The sequence below is a fragment of the Dipodomys ordii genome, unplaced genomic scaffold, assembly GCF_000151885.1.
Source record: "Dipodomys ordii isolate 6190 unplaced genomic scaffold, Dord_2.0 Scaffold189, whole genome shotgun sequence".
Classification (NCBI taxonomy): domain Eukaryota; kingdom Metazoa; phylum Chordata; class Mammalia; order Rodentia; family Heteromyidae; genus Dipodomys; species Dipodomys ordii.
This window is the reverse complement of record NW_012267405.1, coordinates 2,499,052-2,520,829: the sequence shown is the minus strand read 5'-3', so window position 1 is coordinate 2,520,829 and position 21,778 is coordinate 2,499,052. Positions and strand designations below refer to the sequence as shown.

The window sequence follows — 21,778 nt, the reverse complement described above, 5'->3', positions numbered from 1 at the left end:
CAGGGCCTCATGCATACAAGGCAAGCACTCTACCACTGAGCCACCTTCCCAGCCCCTCTCATGGACTTTTATGCCCGGGCTCACTTCAAATTGTGATCCTCAAATCTCAGCCTCCTGAGTAGCTAGGATTAAAGGCATGAACCAACAGTGTCTGGCTATTTGGGAGAATTTTAATATAATGTATTTAAGGAAAAAATGGTAAAAATTCCCTTTTTTTTGTAATATAGATAGAATTTGGGGAATCATATATTGATAAATACTTGATGAGTTCCATACACATGCAACACATTTTTGGTTATAGTTAGAGGCTTGTGTATGTACTTAAGCAGCATAGCATATACTAGCCTCCCAAAAATATAACAAAATTAGAACTATGGACTTGCCTGTGACTAATACCACTGGAAAGAGTAAATGACTAAACCTTAGACTACATCTGGTGTGAGATATTTGTTCCCACACTCTATAAATTGATCATCTTTCCTTTGTTTTGATGGTAGGACTGAGTCAGACCTATCACCCAATAACCCTCTAAAGCTTAAACTTTTAACTATTATCAATAGCCTAAAGAAATGAGCTTTAATTGGTGTTTTTTTCTGTGTGTGCCTAGGTATTTTTGTGGCCTAAGTGTTTATGGAAATTTAAAAGAAAAATAGCGTAGTCTTAATGAATGACTGGAATAATAAAGTTGGTTAATTTTTACTATTGTGCAGCTGGTTTATGGAAAACAGCTGGCCTTGGTGGCTCGTGCCTGTGATCCTAGCTATTCAGGAAGCTAAGACCTGAGGATTGTGGTTCAAAGCCATCCTGGGCAGAAAAGTCCATGAAACTTTATTTCTCAGAAAAATCTGGAAATGGTACTGTGGCTCAGGTGGTAGATCACTAGCCTTAAGCAAAAGAAAGCCAGGGATAGCACTCAAGCCCTGAGTTCAAGCCCCCAAGACTGGCAAAAAGAAAAAGAAAATGTATTATGTCACCCATAGAGGTTATTGTTTTCTGTAGGCTGGAGGTTTCTCAAAAAAGTAAAAGCATCCAGGTGATGGTAGCTCACACCTAATTCTAGCTACTTAGCCTGGACTGACAAATCAGAGAGACTTTTCATCTCCAGTTAAACAGCGAAAAGCCAGAAGTAAGTTTGGCTCAAGTGGTAGGGCACCAGTTGAAAGGAGAAAAACCTAAGCAAGAACGTTGAGGCCTTGAGTTAAAGTCCCGATACTAGCACAAAAAAAATTAAGTAAAAGTAGGATTACTATATGATCCAGTAATTTCATGCTGGGTTTATAACCAAAGAAACAAATCAATATATTGAAGGGTTACTTACAGTCCCAGATTCACTGCAGGATTATTTGTAGTAGCCAGAAAAATCAACCTAGGTGTCTATAAATGGATTATATGTATAAAGAAAAAAATATATATATACAACAGTGATTTTTCCTTCAAGAGGAGGTATTACTGTCATTTGCAACAATAAATCCAGAGGACAAAAACATTAAGTTAAATAAGCCAGGCACAGAAAAATGACTACTACATGATTTCATTTACATGTAGACTTCAGTGAGGTTGAAATAAGAGATAGAACAATGAATAGTTACCAGAGGCTTGAACGGTGGGAAGAAAGGAAATGGGAATTCTGATCAAAAGGTGCAAAGTTTCAAAGAGACCAAACGAATAGTTTTGGGACCTATTTCACAGCAATAGTCTATCTACTTCATAATAACTAAGAGCAAATTAAAAAAATTGCTTACCATAAAATGATAATCAAGGTGATCACTATATTAATAAGCTTAATTTCATCATTCCACACTGTATTCATGTTTCAAACATCACATCCTATTCTGTAAATGTAATCAGTTACAATTTGCCAAAGTTTTGTTTCTTTTTGGTATTGAGGATCAAACTCAAGGCCTTGCCAATGCTGAGTAAACACTTGAGACAGGTCTTATATAACTCAGGCTAGTCTTGAACCTCATGATCATTCTGCCTCTGCCTCCCAAGTGGAGGATTATCAGAATTTTGTTTCCCCTTCTGTCATGGGGCCTAAACTCTGGGCCTGGGCGCTGTCCCTCAGCACTTCAGCTCAGTACGAGCGCTCACTCTACCGCTTGAGCTACAGCGCCACTTCCAGGTTTTTCTGCTTATGTGGTGCTGAGGAATCGAACCCAGGGCCTTACGCATGCAAGGCAAGTACTCTACCACTGAGCCACCTTCCCAGCCCTATCAGCAATTTTTCAAGTCCCTAAACAGACAAAAAAAAATCTAATCTGAATATCTGCCTGCGAAGATTTCCAATAACACATCTATGATCAAAAGTAAATTTCATTTATTTATCTTTCTGCAAGAAGGAATGATATACAGTAGAACTACTGTGGGTATCTCAAAAGGAGGGAGTTAGAAATTACAACGTAAGTGTTTTAGAAAGTCAGTGTTAGTCCTGTCAGGAATGACTAAAATTTAATTTCTGTGAGTTGTTATAGAAGCTGGTAGTTTCCCTTTTTTAGTTTATGTGAGTTTCCTAGAAGTTACTGTTAGATTAGTGGATCTGAATTGGAACCTGATTGTCTGGAAGACCAGTATTTTAAAAGTCTAGAACTTAGTATGGGATGTACATTGTGGTTCAGTTTCATTCAGATTATCTGTTTTGCAAGTCTTACTATTTTCTAAGCATTTGTGAGCAATTTGTGTTTTACATACTCAATTTCTACTTCTCATCAGAGGATTTGCCATTTAGGAATGTGAGCAAATATGTACTGGGTAGGCTGTGAATGCTTTCAGGCCTTTGGAAGGCTTCCTCCCCCACCCCTCCTGTCCTGGGGCTTGAACACTGTCCCTCAGCTCTTCAGCTCAAGGTGAGTGCTTTACCACTTGAGCCACAACACCATTTCCAGTTTTCTGGTGGTTAATTAGAGATGAGTCAGTAAACTTTTGTAATAATAAAAATCTGAAACTGATTACATTCTGGAAATCTCAACATAGTCACAATGTTTGTCCAACCTGATTAATGTATTCTCTGTATGTTGGTAATTATGAGTGTACAATGTATTTATGTAAGCTCTTTTGGTAAAGACCAGGTATTCCTGATCTTTAGTGTGAATTTAAGGGAAAATCAGTACCAACATGGATGGACTATGTGCTCTAATTAATTTATTATATTAATTAGCATTATCAGAGTGGAAGAGTAGAATCTTCTGTTTCAAGTAAAGTACACATCATGTAACAAGTAAGAACATGTTAGGAACATAGATGACATTGATGTATCTGTAGGCTTTCCTTCTTTTGTCCTATGAAGTTTATTATGATTTTCTCCAATACAAGCTTATTTAAACCTAGAGATAAAGACCTGGATAAGTTGTCATACACCAGTACACAGAAGATTTCTTTAGCATACATGTACACAATCATCCTGGGCAACATGGCAAGATGTCTCAGAAAAAAAAAACAACAACAACCCTAAACCAGCCAGGCATAGTGGTTCAAGTCTATAATCCTAGCTACTTGGGAGGAAAATATTAGAAGATTGTGGTTTGAGACTAGCTTGAGCATAAGAGTTCCCAGTATTCCATTTTAATCAATTGTTTTGTGTGGTAGCTTCAGCCTGTTATCCTAGCAAATGAAGAAGTACATGGCTGGATACATTAGTATATAAGAGAAGCACAAGTAGACAGATCAGAGACCATACCTTGAAAATAACAAATGCGCTAGGTACTAGTGGTTTATGTTTATAATCCTAACTGCTCAGAAGGTTGAGATCTGGAGGATTGAGATTTGAGGCTAGCAGAAGAGTTCACCATAGCTAAGCGCTGGTGGCTCACACCTGTAATAGTAGCTTCTTAGGAGGCTGAGATATGAGGATCTTGGGTCAAAGCCAGCTTGGGCAGGAAAGTCCGTGAGATTCTTATTTCCAATAAACTACTAGAAAACCAGAAGCGGTGTTATGGCTCAAGTAGTAGAGCGCTAGCCTTGAGCTAAGAGCTGAGGGACAGCACCCAGGCCTAGAGTTCAAGCCCCATGACTGACCAAAAAAAGAAAAGTTCACCATACCTGGCAAAAGCTTTTTGGCTTACTATTTTAGTATATTTATGGTAATTGCTAACATATAGTGCATAGATTGATGGGCTTCACATGCTCAAGACTGCATACCTCTCATCATCTCTCCTTACTCAGCTCCCTGTCTGTGACACTTCCCTCTCAGGTCTTTTTTTTTTTTTTTAAGTTTTCACATCTGTCATTCTGTCTGATTTTATTTCTCTAACACATTGTCTTCTAGTTCCATCCAGTTTCCTGCAAATGACATTCAATACATATTTATTTATTAATTCATTTCACCTCTACATGATTAATTCAGGAAGGCTTAACCTCTCATTTATGCATTTATTTATCAGTTTATTGTGCCAGTCCTGGAGCTTGAATTTGGGGCCTGAGTGCTGTCCCTGAGCTTCTTTTCCTGAAGGCTAGCACTCTACCATTTGAGCCACAGCGCCACTTCCAGCTTTTTCTGTTTATGTGGTACTGAGGAATTGAACCCAGGGTTTCATGCATGCTAGGCAAGCACTCTACCACTGAGCCACCTTCCTAGCCCTCCCTTTTATTTTTAAGATTTCTTTTCATGTAAGCTTAAGGTTTTGATTAATTAAAATTTAGAGACTATCATATAAAGCTAATAGTTTCATTTCTTTTCTTTTGTTGTCATGGGGCTTGAACTCTGGGCCTGGGCACTGTCCCTCAGCTCTTCCGCTCAAGGCAAGCACTCCACCACTTGAGCCACAGCGCCACTTCTGGTTTTCTGGTGGTGTATTGGAGATAAGAGTCTCACAGAGGGGCTGGGAAGGTGGCTCAGTGGTAGAACACTTGCCTTGCATGCCTGAGGCCCTGGGTTCGATTCCTCAGCACTACATAAGCAAAAAGAAAAAAGCTGGAAGTGGCGCTGTGGCTCAAGTGGTAGAGCGTTAGCCTTGAGCTGAAGAGCTGAAGGACAGCGCCCAGGCCCAGAGTTTAGGCCCCACAACCGGACCCTCCTCCTCCCCCCCGAAAAAAAAGAGTCTCACAGACTTTTCTGCCCAGGCTGGCTTTGAACCTGGTCCTCAGACCTCAGCCTCCTGAGTAGCTAGGATTACAGGTGTGAGCCACCAAGCCGTGGCCTTAATGTTTTGTTTTGTTTAAGTATTTATTTAGTGCTGGTAGTAGGGCTTGATCTCAGGGCCTGGGTGTTAGCCCGTAGCTTTTTAAATCAAGGCTGATGCACTACCACTTGAGCCACAGCTTCACTTCTGACAAGTACCTGTTTGCTTTGTGTGTGTGTGTGTGTGTGTGTGTGCATGTGTGTGTGTGCATGTGTGTGTGTGTGTATGTGTGTGTGCATGTATGCACACATTAGTCCTGAGGCTTGAACTGAGGGCCTGGGCTGTCTTTGAGCTTCTTTTGTTCATGGTTAGTGCTCTGGCACTGGAGCCACAGGTCCAGTTCTGACTTTTTTTGAGTAATTTATTGGACTTTCCTGTCTGGGCTGGCTTTGAACCACAATCCTCACATCTCAACCTCCTGAGTAGCTAGGATTATAGATGTGAGCCACTGGTGCCTGGCTTTGTTATTGCTGCTGCTGTTGTGATTTTTTTTTGTTTGTGTGCCAGTAGGGGCTTGAACTTGGGGCCTTATGTGTTTCTCCAGAAAACATGGAAAATCATCTACAAGCAACTGTGGGCAACTCTAAGCAGGTAGAACAAAACATTGCTCAGGATTCCAAGGACTAAGAAAAAAACTTTATGAAGTTGTAGAAAGGTTACTCAAAGAAAAGTTTGTGGAAAGATATTAGTCTCCTGACATGTTCTGCTAAGATGTTCTAGCTGGTCAGCCTTTGAGGCTGGCTGCAAGATGGACTTGGCAGGCCCATGTCTGTCCTCTCTCTGTGGACTTCACTTAGATATGAACAACATTTAGATACTGAACAAGCAGAAAAATGACAGGAATGCTATTAGGTTGAAGCTAAATTGCACTCTGGGGAGATTTGGAAAATCCAAATGGGCAAGGTGGCATGTGTCAGCACTCATAAATAGGCTGGAGGATTGTGCTTGAAGCCAAGCTGGGTTTGAGCTAGCTTGGGCAGCATAAAGAGGCCTTGTCCTTTAAAGAAAAAAAAAAAGGCACTGAAAAGTCAGAAGACCTAAGTATCATCTTGACACTAATGTGTTCAAGATAATTATTTGGATCTCAATGCCTTGTTGTTACAGACAGGGGGGTCTTGAGCAAGGGACAGACCAGTGCTCTCAGTTATAAACTGTTTCATAAGTGTGAGTCTCACCAAGTTCAAGGCGCTTGCTGAACCATAGTGCTAACTCCAGTTAAGTCTACAGACCAAAAATCATGAATTGATTTGTGTTTTTTCAAAAAGGACAGTTAGGAAAGGACACACAGTTACTGCTGTTTAGTGACTGTGTTGATTAGTGACGGTTTTTAGAGTTTATAGTGGAAGTTTATACTCTGGGCAAAACTAGTTGGAATTTGCCATCTAGGCTAGGACTTTGGAAATTTAGTGTTAAGAGATAAGATCTAGTGTTTGTGCAGGGTTACTGTTAATTTGTCAGAGGTCTCAGGACATATGATCTGAAGGATGTAGTTTCAACTTAGTCTATGCTGTATGTCATGGTTTGGTTTGCTGTTTATCTGTTTTATTATAGTATCGTTATAAGTTATTGCTTTCCTTTTAATTATAAGATGTAGTCAATATTAATTTCTTATGTTTATTAATAGTGTATTTGTGGGGACCAGAAATAGTAGTACATGCATGTAATTTATTCTGTTTGAAAGGTGGAGGTAGAGTGTGGTCTGAGGATGGTCTAGGCAATTTTTTTTACAATGTATGTTTTTTACTCCCTTGCTGAATATCAGATAACTGAAGTATATGGCTTTATTTCTGGTCTTCTAGTCTGTTCCACTGATCTTTGGGCTGTTTTTGTGCCAGGACAAAGCTCTTTTTGTTATTATAGTTCTGTAGTAGAGTTTGAGGTCTGCAATTGTGATACCTCCAACATCGCTTTTCTTTTTGGCTAAAATTGATTTGCCTATTTGAGGTCTTTTGTTGTTCTATATGAATTTTTAGATTGTTCAATTTCTGTGAAGAATAACATTGGAATTTTGATGGGAATTGTGTTGAATTTTTAGATTACCTTTGGCAGTATGGCCATTTTCACAATATTAATTCTGCCTATGCATGAACATGGGATGTCATCTTCTATTTCTTTCCTCAAATTTTTAGAATGTTTATCATAGAGGTTTTTCACTTCCTTGGTTAATTTTATTCCTAAGGTTTTTTTTTTTTTTTTTGTCGGTCGTGGGGCTTGAACTCTGGGCCTGAGCGTTGTCCCTCAGCTCTTCAGCTCAAGGCTAGTGCTCTATCACTTGAGCTACAGCACCGGTTTTCTGGTGGTTTATTGGAGATAAGAGTTTCTCCGACTTTCTTTTTTTTTCAGGCAGGAGACAAAGTTTATTTACCAAACTGCTGCCCCCGTCATGCGTCATGCGTGGTGGACAGGCATGGCTGAAAAGGAAAAGGGGGAGGGGCAACCCGCCTCTGGGCCAGGACTTACCTAGGCCAGGGACAGGAAAAGATGTGGCCAGGTGGGGGAAAGGTGTGGCCTCACTGGATCTGGATGTCACCTAGGTGTCTAGGACCCTCCGAAGGTCAGATAGGAGGCATGTGACCAGAGGTGGCCCATGATGTGACCTAGCAGGAGGGGAAGGTGACTGCTTCCAGGTCTGCCAGTTACCCAGGTAACAGATATTGGGCGGAGGGAGGGAGGTGTCCCTATGCAGACCTTACACTCCAGCCTTTTGATAATTATGAAAAAGGGCAAAGATTCTCTCTGGCTACTTCCTGCTGGCTAGGAGCATTGACAGTAGGGGTAAAAGGCTGAGATGTGGTCCCCTCTGGGAGAAGGCAGCAGGCAGCAGCTGTCACTTGGGCGCGAGTCCTTAGATGAAGTCTAGAGAAGTCTCATGAGGCATTGACGGATATGGCGGAGGTAGTCAGGATGCTCTAGGCAGGAGTGAGGCCTGTCTTCCAGGTTGGAAGAGATGGACTGGATCTGGACTGCATGTAGACTGGCTGGCACTGAACTACGAACCCAAACTGAACAAACTTCAGGAATCTCAGACAATTTAAGCCAAATAACTTGATTACAATGCCAGATAACAAGTTTACACAGACACAGGCATACACACATAGGTGTGCACACACAGAATCAAGTTGAGGTTGGCGCATGATTGAGTTGGTGCGAAATAGCAGCTGAGCTTCCACGATGCCAAGATGGTACTCCGCCACATGGACAATGCTAGAGAGAGCAGAGTAGAGAAGTGTTGTGGATGTGGATGTGAAGGTCAGCAATGGTATTGGTGAAAAGTCTGTAGGCAGTTCAGTTCACAGAAAAGTGGTGGTTGGGAAATTCTAACATTTCCAACTCAAAAACCCCATCCGAGTCACGGCACCACATGTAAGATGTATTAAATAGGTAGGTTTCATTAGGTAGCTGATGAGGAGAACATCACGTGCTATTCAGGCAGGAGAAGAAGTTTATTTACCAAACCGCTGCCCCCGCCATGCATGGTGGAGAAGCATGGTTGAAAAGGAAAAAGGAGGTTCATGGACTTTCCTGCCCCGCTGGCTTTGAATCGTGATCCTCAGATCTCAGACTCCTGAGTAGCTAGGATTACAGGTGTGAGCCACCTGTGGCTGGCCTAAGTATTTTTTTAAGGCTATTGCAAATGGGATTGTTTTCCTGATTTTCCTCTCTGGCCTGTACATTGTTGATATACAGAAAAGCTATTGATTTTTTTGGATTGATTTTGTAACCTGCTACTGTGCCAAAGTTATTTATTTTTAAGGATTCAGTAATGTTGAGCTTGGCAGCCAGGTCAGTTACCCCACAAGGGCACTGAGGCTGCTCCCCATCACCAATCAGAAGCAATCATCTCATGATGGGAACTGAATTGTCCCCCAAAGCAATAAACGAAGACTTTTTGGAGCCAGCTGGACCTCAAAGAACAGGCCTGAGAATGATCAACCAGACCGAAGGTCTGAACAAGGTTACTTGCTTTTCCAGCTAGGCAGCCCTGGACCCTTGCCTTCCAGGGTTTTCTTTTCCCTTTCTATGAAACCTTAAAGTTCCTGTCAACTCCTCAAAGGTAGGTCACCTGATATTTCTGTTCTTCCTGATGACAGCCATACTGAACAAAGCTCCTTTCTTGTCCTTAACTATTACTTGTCTAATTGACATTTTGGAACAGATGACTGAATCTAATCCTCTTCGCCCCACTCCCACCCCCCTTCCTGTTAGCCAGAACCTTTTCTCTAAAACTCTGGTAGCACTCTTTTTGCCAATCCTGGGGCTTGAACTCAGGGCCTGGGCACTGTCCCTGAGCCTCATTTGCTCAAGGCTAGTGCTTTATCACTTGAGCTACAGCACCCCTTCTGTCTTTTTCTGAGTAGTTTATTGGCGATAACAGTCTCACTGACTTTCCTGCCCTTGGATGGCTCCAAACCATAATCCTCAAATCTCAGCCTCCTAAATAACTAGGATTACAGCTGTGAACCACTAGCGCCCAGCTTACACTTCAGTTTTTCTACTGGAATACATTGTATTATCATTACTATTATAATCATTTCATTTTGTTAACTTTGCTCAAGTTAACTTTTTCATGCTGTTTGTTTTGTAGTAAATACTTTAGAGCAATGCTGTCCAATAGAACTTGTGGCAACGATGGAAAATATATATTTGTGCCCTCCAATATGATAGTTCCTGGGTACACATGAGACTATTGAACATTTGATATGTGGCTGATCAATTGAGGATTTAAATTTTACATTTTATTTAATTTTAACTTAATAAAATTTAAGTTTAACTGAACATAGGGGATATAATCCCAATATTGGGATACTGAAGCAGGAGGATCCCAAGTTAAAGGCCAGTTTAGACTCCATGGACTATATAATAAGATCTTGACTCAAAAAGTAAAGCCAGGTGCTGGTGGCTCATGCCTGTAGTCCTAGCTACTCAGGAGGCTGAGATCTGAGGATCACCACTCAAAGCCAGCCCAACAAAAAAGTCTGTGAGACTCTTATCTCCAGTTAAATACTAGAAAACCAGAAGTGGCTCAAGGTGATAGAGCACTAGCCTTGAGCTGAAGAGCTGAGGGACAGCCCCCCAGGTCCAGAGCTTAAGCCCCAAGACCAACTAACTAATTAACTAAATAAAAAAATAAAGTAAGCCAGGTACTTGTGGCTTACACTTGTAATCCTAGCTACTCAGAAGTCTGAGATCTGAGGAATGAAAGTTCATGACATTCTTATCTCCAGTTAATCACCAAAACTAAAAGCTGTGGCATAAGTGGTAGAGTGCTTGCCTTGAGCAAAAGGAGCTCAGGGACAGCTCCTAGGCCCAGAGTTCAAGCCCCAGGACCAGCACAAAAAAATTAAAAAATTACAATGAAAGCTGGGTGCTGGTGGCTCATTCCTGTAATCCTAAATACTTAGGAGGCTGAGATCTAAGGATCTCAGTTTAAAACCAGCTGTGGCAGGAAAATCCATGAGACTTTCATCTCCAAATCCAGAAGTCCCTCAAAAAGTAAAGAAAGCACCAGCCTTGAGGGAAAAAGCGAAGAGACAGCACCCATGCACGTCCTGAGTTCAAGCCCCGGTACTGGCACTAAATAAATAAATGTTAAGTTTAGATACACCTGGAAATTAGCTTTTAGGTAAAGCGGCTCTGGAGTTAAGAATGGTTGGAAAAAGCACAAGTGTTTATTAATTTTTTTTGGGGGGGGGTCCAGTCATGGGGCCTGAACTCTGAGCTTGGGCGCTGTCCCTCAGCTCTTCAGCTCAAGGCTAGCGCTCTACCACTTGAGCCACAGCACCACTTCGGGCTTTTTCTGCTTATGTGGTGCTGAGGAATCGAACCCAGGGCCTCATGCATACAAGGCAAGCGCTCTACCACTGAGCCACCTTCCCAGCCCCAAGCACAAGTGTTTAGAATGATATAAAAGTATGAAGTTGGGGCATACTATGGGTTTCATTCTTCACGATTACATCAGAGTGGTAATTCTCAGTACGTACAATAGGCTGCATGTTAGAATCACCCGGAAAGATTTCTAAAATGCCAGTTTCCCTTTGCCCTGCTCCACAGAGTGCCCTGTAGCCAAGTGTGGCACAGCGTTCATGGGGCTTCTGTAGAGTGTGAGTGGGCCCCCTGCTGCCACCATAGTGCAGAGTCTGCCTGGAAGGCCTGCCTTAAACTGAAAAGATGATGTCCCTGTGTGATGACCTGGGAGTGGAGACCAGTGACTCAAAAACAGAGGCAGGCCAAAAACTTCAAACTGCTCCAGTCTGTACTTCAGGTGAAGAAGGCAGCCCTCACTCAAACAAAGAGCCAGAGGAAACAAAGCATAGTCCTTGCTGGGGTCATTGACCTGAAGAGGACAGTGCCTCAGATGAAAGGCATGCCAGCACTTGTAGAGCTGGGCTGAGGGATCCTGTTCCTGGAGGGTTTCCTGCAAGGGGAGTTCTCATTCGCCTAGCTAATGTTCCCTCATGATTCTGAGGAAGTAGGGAGGTGGCAGAGGCAGACTGAGATGGAAGACAGAAGGAATTAGATGGAAAAGTGGTATAAAGACAGACATGCGGCTAGTGGGTTTTTAAGGTGTCTAAATCAAGGTTCTGATGAAGATGAAGATTATGAGTAAGAGGAAAGCTGTATGGGTAGAGCTGCCATTGCTCCACCCATTTCTGTTGTAGAGAAAGACAAAGTGTTATGAAGATGAATATTATGAGCAAGAGGAAAGCTGTATGAGTGGAGCTGCCATTGCTCCACCCATTTCTGTTGTAGAGAAAGACAGAGTTATGAAGAGGATTCGAGACCTCGATCACAGTCTCCTAGAGCTGCTATTCCCCTTCCAATGTATGAGGGACTACATAGACCAAGGTCTCCAACCAGGCCTAGCAACTCCTTCCTAGCCAATATGGGAGGCACATAGCATGTTAAGATCATGCAGAAGTGGGGCTTCCAGGAAGGCCAGCAGTTGGAGGAGAATGAGCAGGGGCTTTGTACCACATTGTCAGTGGAGACCAGCAAGAAGGGCGGCAAGATCATCATAGGTGATGCCACTGAGAAGGGATTCAAGTCCATTAATAAAGATACTTCAGTGTGCTAGTAACGTGGTTCTGCTGAGGAGCATGGTTGGTACAGAAGTAGATGAAGACTTGGAAGTTGAAACCAAGGACAAATGTGAAAATATGGCCAAGTTGGAAAATAAATATTTGAAATTCTTGGGATCTCTGATGATGAAGCTGTACAAATATTTTTAGAATTTGAAAGAGGTGAATCAGGAATTAAAGTTGTTGTTGATCTGAATGGTAGGTATTTTGGTGGATGAGTGGTAAAGCATGTTTCTACAATTTGGATAAATTCAGTGTCTTGGATTGGCAGAGAAAATTTGATTTTAGGGGCTGGGAAGGTGGCTCAGTGGTAGAGCGCTTGCCTTGCATGCATGAGGCCCTGGGTTCAATTCCTCAGCACCACATAAGCAAAAAGAAAAAAGCCGGAAGTGGTGCTGTGGCTTAAGTGGTAGAGCGCTAGCCTTGAGCTGAAGAGCTGAGGGACAGCGCCCAGGCCCAGAGTTCAGGCCCCACAACCCGACAAAAAAAAAGAAAAAGAAAAAATTTGATTTTAAGAACTAGAATAATTTCTGACAGTACTCAGATGAGCTACACAAACTAGTGAGAAAAGTATCAGCATCATGGCTGTTGGATGTTGTTGGATATCTTCAGAGGACTTCTAAGGGATATATTGATGTATTCCCTTTTTACTTTGTGGTTTTTTTAAAATGTAGTATAACATCCTTTAAAAAACCATTTTTTGAGTCACCAATCTAAAACCAATCAGATGACAATATCAAAAATTGAAATAAGGCCATTATATTTTCAAAAACTCCCAAAGTAGTTTTGATGTGCCTTCAGAGTTAAGAATCAGTGATTCAAAGTAGCACTTCTTACACCAATGTGCAGCTGAGGGTCTTGTTAAAATGCAGGCTTGTTTTCAGTAGATCATCTAAGTTGGGCCAAATATTCTGCATTCGATAAGCTTCCCAATACTGTTGCTCCACAGACAATACTTTAGAGTAGCAAGGAATTTTAGGAAAAAGACCAAGAAAGAGTCTGCTCTGTCTGAAATGAACACTTGGTACCATAAATGCAAAATACAGTGTTTTGTTTTTGATCTGACTCAGGTTAGTTTCTGTTTGTCTCAGCAATGGCTATGTATGTAGTACATAAGTACTTACATGTAAGTACTTCAAAGACAAAACTTTATCCATTTCACAGTAGCAGACAGGAGTTTTATTTAGATAAAATGTCAGGGAAATGATCTTTTAATAGGAGATAAATAGCATTTGAATAGAAAGTTGAGCAGAATGGATGTCAATATCATGCCCAAGCTAATGCAGTATTGTCTATATCTTTCATTGGGGGGGGGGAGGTAGGGTAATCTTCCTTCATTTTTCTTGTATTTCTGTAATTTGATAAACTATAACTTTTACCAACCAGAAAAAAAGGTTAAGAGTGCAAATAAAAGGTCTCCAGGGGCTGGGAAGATGGCTCAGTGGTAGAGCGCTTGCTTTGCATGCATGAGGCCCTGGGTTCAATTCCTCAGCACCACATAAGCAAAAAGAAAAAAGCCGGAAGTGGCACTGTGGCTAGAGCGCTAGCCTTGAGCTGAAGAGCTGAGGGACAGTGCCCAGGCCCAGAGTTCAGGCCCCACCACCAGACCCAAAAGAAAAATTAAAATAAATAAATAAATAAAAATAAAAGGTCTCAAAACACCTTTTTTTAGTTGTGAGCCCAGAGGTCATTTATCCACAAATACCATCATTCAGGGGCTCTAAAATGACAATGTTTCTCCTTTTTTTAAATGGTGGAGACTGTGAAAGGAAGTGAAGATTAACTAAATATATCCAAGTGATGAGTGGTAAATGACGTTGCTGATTATGAGAGATTAGTTGTGTTTTTACTTAGAATTTCCTTTTGCTGTTTTTCTACCTCGTATTTAACAAGCTTATTAGCATGCATAAGAATTGTGTGTGTTGGTGGTGGGAGGAGGGGGGAGGTGATCAAAGAGGTAACATTGATCAAGATGCACAATCTGACTTGCTGAATTGAAACCTCTTTTTATAACCATTAAAATAAAAGTTTTTAAATCTTATTAACTTATTATTATTATGGAGATGATGTACAGAGAAGGATTACAATTACATGAATCAAGTAATGAGTATATTTCCTTTTGTACAGTATCTTCTGTTCCCTCATTCTCTCTCTCCCTCACCTCCCCTCCCACAATTTTTTTTTTGGGGGGTAGGGTCGGTCATGGGACTTGAACTCTGGGCCTGAGCGCTCTATGCCTGAGCTCTTCAGCTCAAGGCTAGCTCTCTACTACTTGAGCCAGTGTCACTTTCAGTTTTCTGGTGGTTTATTGGAGATAAGAGTCTCACAGACTTTCCTACCTGGGCTGGCTTTGAACCATGATCCTCAGATCTCAGCCTCCTGAGTAGCTAGGATTACCGGTGTGAGACACCAGAACCCAGTTCCACCCTAACATTTTATTTATTTATTTTTATTTAGTTAGTTTGGTTGGTCGTGGGGCCTGAACTCTGGGTCTAAGCACTGTCCCTCAGCTCTACAGCTCAAAGATTGCACTAAGGCACTTGAGCCACAGCACCACTTCTGGCTTTTTCTGCTTATGTGGTGCTGAGGAATCAAACCCAAGGCTTCACGCATGCAAGGCAAGCACTCGACCACTAAGCTACCATCCCAGCTCCATTCCCTAAAATTTTAAAGGATAAAAAAAGAATTACTGGGCTGGGAAGGTGACTCAGTGGTAGAGCGCTTGCCTTGCATGCCAGAGGCCCTGGGTTCAATTTCCCAGCACCACATAAGCAAAAAGAAAAAAGCCGGAAGTGGCACTGTGGTTCAAGTGGTAGAGCGCTAGCCTTGAGCTGAAGGGCTGAGGGACAGCGCTCAGGCCCAGAGTTCAGGCCCCATGACTGGACCCAAAAAAAAAAAAAAAGAATTACTTGGCCTGGGCAATGCCTTGCACTTGTAATCCTAGCTACACAGGAGGCTAAGATTTGAGGATCACAATTCAAAGAAGGCTGGGACAGGAAAGTTTGTGACTCATCTCCAACGAACCACAGAAAAAGCCAGAAGTGGTGCTGTAGCTCAAGTGCTAGAGCACTTAGCCTTGCACAAAAAAAGTAGTTCAGGGACATTGCCCAAGCCAAGTTCAAGCCCCAGGACCCACAAAAAAGAGAATTATTTGGGCCTGGGCATGGTAGCATATATTCAGAATCCCATAATGACACTCTTTGTCAAAAAGGATGGTGTACTTAGGGGAGGAGTCCAATGGTATAACACCTCTGAACAGCTAATGAACTATTTAACAAAATGAATACTAGGTATTTTGGGAGTCTGAAATCAGAATTATAGTTAAGGACAGCCTAGGCATTCACATGAGACCCTATCTCAACCACTAGCTGAGTGCCAGCTATTGGTGCTGTGGCTCAAGTGGTAGAGCTTTGAGAAAAGAAGCTCGGGGACAGTGCCCAGGCCCTGAGTTCAAGCTCCAGGACTGGGAAAAAGTCACACTTCTGAAACATGATTTGATTAGCTCAGTTTTGTGGAAACAATTAATGCCATTCAGTGTTGGTTACTTTTTTGGTGTCTACAAAGGCTTTTAATTTAACATTTAAAGCAATGTTTTTGAGTAAATTTTCTTCAATGTTAATATATGGTGTTTGTGTAACATTTAACACTTGAACAATAAATGTGTGATAGAGTTGGGTGGCAAGTTAAGGAGTAACTGCTTGAGCACATGTGGTCTTCATCCTCCACAGCTGGTACTTTTTTTTTTTTTTGGTCATTGTGGAGGTTTGAACTGAGAACCTCTGGCTTGCTTGTTCAGCTGGTGTTCTACTACTTGAATCATGCTTCTAGTCTAATGTTTTTGGTGATTATTGTAGAGATGGAGTTTGGCTTTTCTGCCCAGACTGGCTTCCAGTTGCTATCTTATCACTGACACTCAGCAGTTACTCTTGTTCTATTTTACTTACAATTTTTTAACACTTTTTTCACTAATAGGAAGATAAAGACATTAATAATTGTGTAAAAAGTGTCTCACTTGTAGCTTGTTTTACCTGAATGTATCGGTGTCAGGTCATGTTTTGGTGGTTTTGAAATGGCAGGCACACACACACACACACACACACACACACACACGGCTTCGGTGTCAGGTCATGTTTTGGTGGTTTTGAAATGGCAGGCACACACACACACACACACACACACACACACACACACACACACACACACACGGCTTCAGGCTGGCATTCTACCACTTGAGGCATACTTCCACTTCCAACTCTTTGGTAATTAATTGGAGATAAGAGTCTCACTGACTTTACTGTTCAAACTGGCTTCAAACTGCAATCTAATACTCAGATCTTAGTCTCCTTAGCAGCTAGAATTCCAGACATGAGCCACTGGTACCCAGCAGACATCTTTTTTTTTTTAATTTAATTTTATTTGTGAACATACTGTACAGAGGAGTTACAATTACATGGGCAGGATAATGCGTACATTTCTTACCAAGCATTGCAGCCTCCTCCTTTGTTTACCCTTCACATCCCTTCCCAGCCTCCTCCCTCCCCCTTCTTTCTTCTTCAGAGAAGTTTCTCTTTAAGTCTTTCGCCCACTTATTTATTGGGCAGTTGTTTCTTTGAGGATTTGTTGTTGGGGGGTTTAATTTTTTGAGTTCCAAGTATATTTTAGATATGAGACCCTTGTCCGTTGTATGGCTAGTAAAGATCTTCTCCCAATCCGTGGGCTTTCTATTGATCTTGCTAGCTATGTCATTTTCCCTGCAGAAGCTCTGCAACTTTATGCAATCCCATTTGTCAGCAGACATCTTTTTAAGTTGATCATTTATCTTAGAATAAGATGATTCAGAATGTATTAGAAATTTCCTCAGATAATTCTGTTGTGAATGAAATTCTGGTGGTTTACTTGATCTAATTTACTGCATAAAAGAAATATGCTCCTGGTTATTACCTATGTCCTTTTTTTTTTTGGTTGGTTGTGGGGGTTGAACTCAGGGCCTGTGCACTGTCCCTGAGCTCTTTTTGTTCAAGGCCAATGCTCTACCACTTTGAGCCACAGCTCAACTTCCAGTTTTCTGGTGATTAATTGGAGATAAGAGTCTCCTGAACTTTCCTGCGTGGGCTGGCTTTGAACCACAATCCACAGATCTCAGCCTCCTTAGTAGCTAGGATTACAGACAGGAGCCACACCAGTGCCCAGCATTAGCTATGTACTTTAAGTATTTCAAATTGTTTTTCTAGGTGTCCCCTTTCCTCCAACTCAGAGGCTTACTATGAAGGAAGTATTTGAGAATGGGAAACCTAAAATGGATGTTTTAAAAAACCATTTGATAAAGGAAGGCCGAGTGGAAGAGGAAGTAGCCTTGAAGATAATCAACGATGGGACTGCCATCTTGAAACAAGAGGATACAATGATTGATGTGGAATCTCCAATCACAGGTAGGAAAATAAAAGGTCCTGTTGAGATTCAAGCAATTCTGAGAAGTGATATAACTAACCACAAAGTGGTGGGATAACTTTTCTAGGAATTTTGAGACTATATTAGGACTGGTTAGATGGTTTTTGTTCCTTGAAATAATAACAATATCAAATGTCTATTTTTTTCCAGGAGGACTATTTAGTATCAGTAGATTAACTATAATTGTGTAGTAATACAGCAAAATCTAAAGTAATTTAAATCAATAGTTACACTGTGATCCTTGTTGGCATAATGCCTTATTTCTCCTATGACATAACTTTTCGCTTACATGTCTTTTTTGCCTAGTGTGTGGTGACGTTCATGGACAATTCTTTGATCTGATGAAGTTGTTTGAAGTTGGAGGATCACCTTCTAATACACGCTACCTCTTTTTGGGTGACTATGTGGATAGAGGCTATTTCAGTATAGAGGTAAAAATTAACCTCGGTGTGTTGGACCTATTATATTCTCTTTTAAGAGAATTTATTTTTAAAAGTTTGCTTTCCATTCCTGAATAGAAGAAATGAAAATGTGTACACTGTTAGAATTTATACCTTATTACTTTCAACATTAACTGATACAACAAAAATCTCTTTCTCTAGCATATGGAAGGCTGCATAAAGCCAATTTTGAAAATAAGTTGAAATGTTTATTAACCTTTCCTCTTTGAAGATAGTGTACAGGCTGTATCTAAAGGACCCTTTTCACCTAAATAGGGTTTGGATTAGCTGACCCTAATTATAAGACCATAAGCTGTTTGGCTATAATTAACTTTAGATTAAGCAGGCACTTAGCTTATTGTAGAAGTAATTTCTGGTACTATTGTACATGGCAAGTAAGCATCTAATAGATATTCATTGAAGGGGAAAAATAAATTACAGTTAAGTTAGTGAAATGTTATAATGTACCCTTATATATTTTGAGAAATGAATGTAGGAACATGGTTAGAATTAAAAACAATTACATGCTTTAATGTGTAAAATAAAAAATAATTGAGAACCTAGTACTAGGTCATGAATACTGTGAAATATGTAATATATTCATATTCAACTCACATGCTTCTCAAAAGTGGAATGACTTCAGTACAAATAATCTTAGTTTCGGAATATGAGATTCAAAACAGTTTGCTTGCCTTAGCATTTTAATGTTGTCATTCCTGCCTACCCTTCATGGTGTGAGACTCTCAATGTAATAAGCCTTCTAGTGGCAAAAGGTTTAATCTTTATGTCACTCACTCAAATACAAACCAACTATTTTACCTAAGGCTCAAAGAAGCTGCCCAAGGAATGATAAACAGTAAAACAAATGGAACTGAGCACTTGTGGCTCCTGCCTGTAATCCTAGCTACTCAGGAGGCTGAGATCTGAGGATCATGGTTTCAAGCCAACCCAGGCAGGAAGCCCATGAGACTCTTTATCTACAGTTAATCACAAAAGTGGAGTTGTGGTTCAAGTAGTAGAATGCTAGCCTTGAGAAAAAGGAGCTCAGGGACAGTGCCTAGGCCCAGAGTTCAAGCCCCAGTACTGGGGAAAAAATTGATTCTACAAGTTAGTTAAATGGCAAAAAGTATAATTTTATCTGCTAGTGACAAAAATTTAGTGTCAAATATAAAGGCAAAAAGTTAATGCTATAAACTAAGAAAGTAGTCCTATTTTCCTGCTGTTCAGTAAGTGTCCACACTTGCCAGCTGTCATTCAAAAGCCTCCCAGTTGCTTCCCACATTTTAAGACAGTTAAATAAAAAGTATGGATGTGGGCCTGGGAAGGTGGCTCAGTGGTAGAGCGCTTGCCTTGCATGCATGAGGCTCTGGGTTCGATTCCTCAGCACCACATAAGAAAAAAGCCGGAAGTGGTGCTGTGGCTCAAGTGGTAGAGTGCTGGCCTTGAGCTGAAGAGCTGAGGGACAGCGCCCAGGCCCAGAGTTCAGGCCCCATGACCAGACCCCCCCCCAAAAAAAAGTATAGATGTTTGGGTTCAGGTGGCTGACACCTGTAATCCTAGCTCCTCAGGAGGCTGATATCCCATGATTGTGGTTTGAAGTTAGCCCAGGCAGAAAAGTCCATGAGACTCTTATCTCCAATAAACTACCAAAAGGCTGGAAGTAGAGCAGTAGAGCACTAGCCTTGAGCAAAAGTAGCTCAGGGACAAAGCCCAGGCCCTGATTTCAAGCCCCACAAACGTGCTCCCGCACGCACACACACAGAGAAAAGTATGGATGTTTGAAAGACATAATACAAGCTTATTTTATTGTGTTTATAACTATATATGCAGATTTTAGGACTAAAATTGTGTGTATGTGTGTGTTTCAGAGAGTTGTAGATTAGGTAGAATATGGAAACTGATTTCTATGAAGGCATCTTACTATACACTCTGTTACATTATAGAACAACAAAGGTACCCCATTCAGAAGCTAGATTTCCTCTTTTTCAACTTGGCAGTGGCAATGAGATTCATCATAGTAAGCCATTTGGACTTATATAAACTGTCTTTATGTGTTATAGTCACAAAGAAAATTTTATTCTTGGATTTGTCTTGTAGTGTGTGCTGTATTTATGGGGTTTAAAGATTAATTATCCTCACACATTCTACCTGCTTCGAGGAAATCATGAATGCAGGCATCTTACAGAATATTTCACCTTCAAACAGGAATGTAAGTATAATCACTCCTTTTTAGTTATTCTCTAGCCTGTCCCCAAGTAAGTCAAATATAAAGAGAAAAGAGTGCTGAGCATGGTGGAGCACAGTTATAATACCAACCAAAAGGTTAAGGGAATAGAATTGAAAGTTAGAGGCCAGTCTGGGCTACCTAGCAACACTCTGTCAAAATGAAATGAAAGAGATAAAAGATTATTAATAGAACTGAAATGCTTCATCTTGTTTTTCTCCTTCCTCTTTTTGGTTATTTGTTTTCCTGTTAAGAATTAAGGTTCTAGGGCTGGGAAGGTGGCTCAGTGGTAGAGTGCTTGCCTTGCATGAATGAGGCTCTGGGTTCGATTCCTCAGCACCACACAAGCAAAAAGAAAAAACTGGAAGTGGCGCTGTGGCTTAAGTGGTAGAGCGCTAGCCTTGAGCTGAAGTGCTGAGGGACAGCGCCCAGGCCCAGAGTTCAGGCCCCACGACCCGACCAAAAAAAAAAAAAAAAAAAGAATTAAGGTTCTAAGCAGGGCGCTGGTGGCACATACCTGTAATCCTGGCTACTTAGGAGGCTGAGCTATGAGAATCATGGTTCAAAGCCAGCCCAGGCAGGAAAGTCCATGGGACTCTTATCTCCCATAAACTACCAGAAAACCGGAAGTGGTGCTGTGGCTCAAGTGGTAGAGTGCTAACCTTGAGCTGAAGAGCTGAGTGGACAGTGCCCAGACTCAGAGTTCAAGCCCCATAACTGATTTAAAAAAAAAAAAAAGAATTAAGGTTCTAGCCAAGCGCTGGTGTCTCACACCTGTAATCCTAGCTAATCAGGAGGCTGAGATCTAAGGATCATGATTCAAAGCCAGCCTGGATAGGACATTCCATGAGATTCTTATCTCCAGAAGTGGTGCTGTGGCTCAAAGTGGTAGGACACTAGCCTTGTGCAAAAGAGTTCAGGGACAGCATCCAGGCCCTGAGTTCAAGTCTCATAACCAATAACAGTAACAAAAAAAGAAGGTTCTGTTGGGGGACAGGGGCAATGAGAGAGGCACCATAAGAATGTGGGAGGAAAGGTGAGCAAATTCAGTCATTACAGTCAATGTATGTTATGTAAAAATTGAACTACATAACTTGAGAGGTAGGGTTGGATGAGGGAAAATGGGGGAGACATTGATCAAGATGCATTGCACTTATAGCCTGATTTATGGAATTGAAACCTCTTTGTACAGCTACTTAATAATGAAAAGAAAATGAGCTCTTTGAAGCTGTTGTCTGTTGGTTAAAACTCAGTGTTTATGCAGTACTCACAAATTCTTTTATTAATAGGTAGATCTCAGTTTTGTGGTACTTTGTGTACTCGCATTAATTCTTTTGTTTTGTTTTGTTTTGTTTTTGGGGTCCAGTCATGGGGCTTGAACTCTGGGCCTGGGCTCTGTCCCTCAGCTCTTCAGCTCAAGGCTAGCGCTCTACCACTTGAGCCACAGCGCCACTTCCGGCTTTTTTCTTTTTG

General features: G+C 41.3%; 1 protein-coding gene across 2 annotated transcripts in view; it reads left to right on the top strand.

Annotated features, from left to right (window-relative positions):
* Ppp3cc (protein phosphatase 3, catalytic subunit, gamma isozyme) overlaps positions 1–21,778 on the top strand; it is a 59,944-nt gene that overhangs the window by 3,970 nt on the left and 34,196 nt on the right. For both annotated transcript variants that reach the window (XM_013034455.1, XM_013034456.1), the window contains exons 2-4: positions 17,425–17,622; positions 17,948–18,072; positions 20,179–20,290. In XM_013034455.1, the coding sequence (XP_012889909.1) occupies positions 17,425–17,622; positions 17,948–18,072; positions 20,179–20,290 (435 nt within the window). The remainder of the gene's footprint in view (positions 1–17,424; positions 17,623–17,947; positions 18,073–20,178; positions 20,291–21,778) is intronic.